This window comes from Haemaphysalis longicornis, unplaced genomic scaffold, assembly GCF_048455015.1.
Source record: "Haemaphysalis longicornis isolate Haplotype H1 unplaced genomic scaffold, Haemaphysalis longicornis Haplotype H1 scaffold_1, whole genome shotgun sequence".
NCBI lineage: Eukaryota > Metazoa > Arthropoda > Arachnida > Ixodida > Ixodidae > Haemaphysalis > Haemaphysalis longicornis.
This window is the reverse complement of record NW_027526203.1, coordinates 414276582-414282621: the sequence shown is the minus strand read 5'-3', so window position 1 is coordinate 414282621 and position 6040 is coordinate 414276582. Positions and strand designations below refer to the sequence as shown.

The 6040-nt window shown below is 49.3% G+C and overlaps 1 protein-coding gene across 1 annotated transcript; it reads right to left on the bottom strand.

Annotated features, from left to right (window-relative positions):
* Window positions 1-868: 868 nt before the first annotated feature.
* LOC144172598 (uncharacterized) lies at window positions 869-4820 on the bottom strand. Its single transcript, XM_077701254.1, has 2 exons — window positions 4561-4820; window positions 869-1338 (listed from the first exon to the last, which is right to left on the bottom strand). Exons 1-2 carry the CDS (start codon window positions 4612-4614, stop codon window positions 1057-1059), a joined length of 336 nt encoding a protein of 111 aa, XP_077557380.1. The 5' UTR covers window positions 4615-4820; the 3' UTR covers window positions 869-1056.
* Window positions 4821-6040: the final 1220 nt, after the last annotated feature.

Genomic DNA, 6040 nt, shown 5'->3' with positions numbered 1-6040 from the left:
GCGGTATACTTACGGCGCTTTCCAGTGTGCGCAAAAGAGCACTTTAAAAGTGCGTCAGAGTTTGGGTGCGCATGCGCACCTAATGCTCATTGGCTGGTCAGGGTCGAGGAATGCATACAATTGTGCATGCCGATTGGAAAGCCTTATTACATGAAATTTTCCAACTTTTATTTACCTGTGAGCGTGTATATACGTCAACCTGTGGGATAATTTGTTCCAATATGCAGCGAATGCCGCAAGCCTTGGTTTAGTTCTAGATATCGTAAGAATGAGAAACGCCTGGCACCCTTCGCAGCTGCCTCACGAGTTGCCACAATGACGTCACGATGTGAATTGATGCTATTTTAGGCTTTATTGTTTACCTATGCTATGGTTACTGTCGGCTTTGTTTTTGCTAGGGTGCAATACATATCGGATGGGCGTGCCTGAAATCTGTTCAATGCCACCCAGCGGACTTGCACGTATACGTATGTCATCATATATAGCTTACGTCAGCAAACACGGCGAGGAGTACAGGAAAGGAAAGGTGCACTTTTGCATGGGCTGTTCTCGCGAATGCACACAAATTGTCTGAATGACCTAGAAATGCGAGCTTCGAATCCTGGCCTTAAGTTCATTACGTTCTAATGCAACGTTTGCACCTATTCCTCCTTAGAAGACAGCAAAACAAAAACTCATTATCAGGATCCTGGCAATTCAGGGTTAGTCATGCGCCTTTTCATTAGCAGGGAACTTTCCTTTGGCAGGGTTTGGTTCTCTTGTAGTGGTAAGAACTTTAAAAAAACGAAAGAAAATACCCTGGATGCGGTAAACGTTATGTTCGAAAAACCAGATCTGTACCGTCGTTCCTATTAGTGGAGTAAAAAAATGTGCTTTTATTCCATTCACAGAATGAATGCAGTTGTACACAATAAATAAAAATTTGATGCATTTACACGTATGTACAAGGGTTGCGAGGGGACCGAGGAAGGTGGTGAGAGGGGGTAAAGAGCGGCCACGTGGTGTTAACTCGAGACCAGTCCAGGGGGCGGCCGTCCGCAACGGCGGGGCTGCCGCCTACCAGGCGGGCACGTGGTCCACATGCACCACGGGCTTGATGACGGTGGAGATCTTGGCCACGGGCACCTTGACGATGCCGAACACCGGCTTGTGCACGTACTTAATGCGGGTGACGGGCGCCTTGACGTAACGCACGTCGACGAGCTTGGGGCCGTAGTCGAAGCCGCCGTGGTGGCCGTAGCCGAGTCCACCGTGGTGGTGGAAGTGGTGGTAGTGGCCGCCTCCGTGGTGGTGGAGCCCCGCCAGGGCGCAACCCAGTACCACCGCGAGCACGATCAGCTGCAGTGGGGAAGGAAATCGGGATAAATTGGATGGCACACTTGTGTATGCCGCGAACACGTCAGTACTCGCGGTTCGTGTTTCACTTTCGTAAGGATTATATTATACGTGCCCCAGCCGTCTCTCTTACAGGAGCGTTGCGCAAGGCTAGTGTCGTGTCCCGTGCGGTCATGTTACGAAATTATAATAAATCCAGGGACTCCTAAGCCCTTTGTTATGAGTTGTAGTTCAAAAGCATCTATATCCAATCGAACGCCGCCGAGTGCTCCTTCGAGTCACGCTGCGAGTAATGTTTCCGAGTTTTGCGATTAAATTGGTGCGGGTTACTTTTTAGAGTTGCCAGTGGCGGCGTGCAGAGCGGGATGACTCGCTGTGGACTCTTGCGCGACTGTACGAGGCCAGTGCGGCACGTGCCTGATGCAGCCGCGGACTCCGAACGGCGGCTGCAGCCACACCGGCACTCTCCGCTTTCCACATGGCTCTGCGCGTGCCCAGGAGTTACGTAGTAGCGCACCACTGTGTACTTTATTAATGTGAAGCAGGCGCTATGGAATGCGGTACACTCACGTGGAGCCAGCCACGTGGAGCCGGTGAAGTTCGGGACCATTTCACCAACCCCAGCCTTCTCGCTCGACGAGCCTTTAATGGTTTCGCTTTAACAACGGCTGGCATCGCCACTATTTATACGCACTTGGTCTACCGCCTCGCTTGAAATTAAGCTCTGGCTCTCACTGTACGCTGCATAGAAAGACTATGACTGCCAAGACTGCATGCTGAGTGATCAGACACCTGGCGAAAGGGTTGTTCTGATACGGTGTTCCAGTGCTGTAAAGTACATACAGCTCGCGAGACTATAGAGCTGAAGCCATTCAGTTATTTAATTCATACGCGTTTTCTTTCTGCTTCTGTGATGGTGTCCTCAGATGGGGCGGCGTATTTACTTGTATACCTGTCACTTTCGCACCGATTTATCTCGCAATTTAATGCCCTAATTTAAAATTTAGCTCGTAATTTAAGCAGGAAACTCGAGGAACGTCTGAGCATGACCCCACTAGTTTCGTCCTTGTTCCGAAATCGGTTACTGCGCCGGTATGGTTCAGTTTTAATATTCGAAAGCATTCGCCACACTCTCTAATTCCACCCGAACTGCCCCCTTATTTGATATCTATGGAACACATTCTCGAAATCTGATATCTGAAGGATCACAATTATTTTTAATTTTTTGTAACTCTCGAAATGCAACTTAATTTTGTCGAACAGAAGGACGGGATGAAAACCGAATTTCCCCCTCCTCCAAACACTAACGCATATATGTTGCACATTAGCCCGTCAAATAAACAGCGTCTTAGAGACGTTTTCTTTTATAAACTTTACGGCTATTGAATTGGCCTGAAGTCTACATTATAATGAATACCTCAGGCCGTGGTAGCGTATTGTAGAAGGTGTTCCATTCCTAAAAGCACGACTACGTGGTCTGTTTCCCGCCACCAGGTGCAATGGATTATACTGACGCGGAATACAAAAAAAAAAAAATAAAGATGCCGGGGATACTTAGAGCTTCTTAAGAATGTGAAGGCAAAAACCCTGTTCGACCGTCTGCTGATCTGCTGTTGAACTTTGCGGCGGTGCCCGTCACCGCTTGACCAGCACCCTAGACAGCACCCTCCGAGGCTCGTTCCGCTCGCCATCTCTAGGAGCGTCCTGTTGACCCCCGTCGGTACCTTTACCTCTCAAGGCGGCTGCTATTGAACGCGCGGCTGTGGCCCACCCTCCTCCGGCGCTGCGCTACGTCAACCCTTCTCAGAACCCTCCTCCAGCACTGCTGCTCCCCTGTTCCGGAGCGCGACCTCCGGCTTGCGCTCCTATTTTGTGTAGCTCATGATTTTCTGTACCTCACAACGCGTGAGCGCTTGAAACATAAAAACCCGAGACTTTGCCTAGAAAAGCCCGCATGCACAAGGTTTTGTTACACGTAAAAGAAATTCAGGTGTAGCCGTTCACAACGGCGGGCATTGCAGCCATAAAACATGGCTTCGGTGCCGTAACCCTCAAACCGTATGCAGCTCATGCCTCGCGACTTAGACCGTGTTCAGACTGTTGCCGCAACTGTCCTAATAACTTTAAAGAATGACGTCATTTCACGTCTCAGCCAACCGAACTGCGTGACATGCATTTTTTTACGTCCGTAGATCACGATATGGTCTTTGCGTCGGTAGTCTGAACGTAGCCTTACTTTTGATCTTCGTATCGAAGGTTGTTACAAGCCTCAGCGCCTCTACAGTCCACGAAAATAGAATGGCAATCAATATTGAAGGTGGATAAGTAAGGCCAATGCTATGCTAGAGGCCTAATTTCACTGGCTGCAGATTTGAAACGGGGCCCACAAGCCTTTGAGCTGCCACGTTTCAGGGGACGCTAAAATTGAGAAAGCATCGGTTCACCTTTAAAAGTAGTGACGATTTCAGGGTAGTTGCCATTTTAAATTTTAAAGCGCATGCAGCACCTTTTACATAAAAAGCGGAATAGATTTGGCGTTCTTCAGTTTAGAACGTATAAATCTGTCTGTATCTCAAAATAACCAAAATCGCACGCTAATTGAAGTCACAATTTTTAATTTTTATTCTAAACAGTGCCAATCGTTTAAAATCTACGCTCTTTAGTAATACATTCGGTTTGGCGTCATTGATGACAGAAAAGCGTAAAATGGGGAGAATTTTACTCGCTCTTGAAAGGCAATACAGGCGATCCCGACTTTTTGTAAGATTGCGTACTTGTTTAATGCAACTCTGGGTTTCCTGAGGTACAATAAGGAAAGAACCAGAATTTTACACCATGCGTAGAATTAACGGCCAGAATAGATATAAAGTTTGCGCTGCACGCTGCACTACGTAGGACGGTGTGTCCTGTCCGGACGAGTTACGCCATTTACACGAACTATTGTACACTAGAGGCAATTGCACCGCGCCGACCTCGTTTGATCCTGAATGAAGGGCACATTGGTAGCCGATATTAGGGGTGTGACGTGGGTTTACGTTGCGACCCAGCTAGCTGTAGCCGTAATTCATTTTGAGACTTGGAATACGTTACGCTGCTCTAATCGCCTGAGTGAGTATCGAGCAGTGGATGCGATGGGGACAGCGCCGAATGCAGCCTCCGACAGAGAGTGGGGTCAAACTCCGGTCGGAGTCTGCATGCGAGGCGGCTCTGCGGGACGCTACTCACGTGAGAGTTCATGGTGCTGTGGTGGATCTCTGGCGGACGAGAGACGGTGACCATGACCGGGCCGGCCGAGGCTTTTATACCAAGTTCAGCCGGGTGAGGAGGCGCGGACGAGGAACAGACGGAGTGACCTAGAAGAAGGGCTTCTCTCCAAGGCCGCCCCGCATCACTTTCGATTTATTTTCTCTCGCGGAAGTCTCGCCCCTTCCTGCATCCCGAACGTCGCGGGGAAAGAGATAGCGGCCGCATTGCTTCTCTCGCCAGGGCGGCCGCCGCAAGCAAACGGAAAGGATCCGAGGGAACGGCGCCGTGTTTCTATAATTTACCCTTATCTTCGGACAACGTGACCGTGATGCGCGCGCTCCCTTCGTCGTCGGTCCCGTTTGTTTGGCTGCCACCGCGATGCGCCGCCCTCTCTTTTCCTTTTAGACAAGAACGCAAAACAACGCCGAGGAGACTGTTTTTTTTTTTTTTTTTGCTCTGTGTTTCCTCATTAACGGCACATACGCGAGACCGGCTCTTTAAACAACGACGGGCATGTTTTAGAGCGTATGACTTTTCGCGACGACTGCGTCTATTATTTCTTCTCCGTGTTCTATCCCGCCATACCTAACAAATATACGTCTAAATTTAGGTTTCCAGGCTTTTTTTTTTTTTTTTTAGGAGAGCGTTGGTGCCATCGGTTTCCAAGACAGAGGATGTAGTGCAGGAAAACGGAGAGAGGGGGCTACCAGGCGATTACTCGTTAGCCCGGTATTAGTCGGACGCGTTTAGTTGTCGCCTCTGGCTGACAAATTGCCTATGCTTGCAGCGTCTTCCACAGCGTCTTCTCATGTCTGGTCAGATATGAGCAGACACTGCATGAGACAAAACAAAACTTGCAAACTGTACACTGGGATTTTATTACAGCTCGTCTGTTTCATATTTCGCATTTCTGGAGACGGCCTCAACAATTGCGCTCAACCAATAGATCACGTAGTAGAGCCATCTCTAAAACGGGACACCTCGCAATCAGCGGGAATTCGCTTTCAAGGCGACCTAATCAGAACACTTGGGAGAACGCTTTTTGAGCGAATCCGCGGAATCGCTTAAAACGTTTGACTACGCGTACTCAAACGTTACTGCCCATACCACTTACTGAAGTTGAAAATGCACAGTCGTCTTCTGTGTTTCTGTCCCTCGTCTTTTGCTGCGCTTCCATACTTCGCGATCTTTCAAGTCCTTTACTAAACTGAATATTTCCCTCCTAAATGGGGGTGGGTGATGTTTCGGGGGTAAGCGTTCTCTCGGAACTTTACGGTACGGCGCAAAACATTCAGTGCCATTCCACTCTGTGGAGGTGGATGACCCGCGGAGCAGTTTGTGGGCTATGCGTTGGTCACAAATCCTGCTCAAACCTTGCTGCGGCGCTGGGGAAGCATTCAGGGGGATTGGAGCGACGCCGACGTCTTGTGCTTTCCGCCTCGCGGTATTCGGGGTCCCG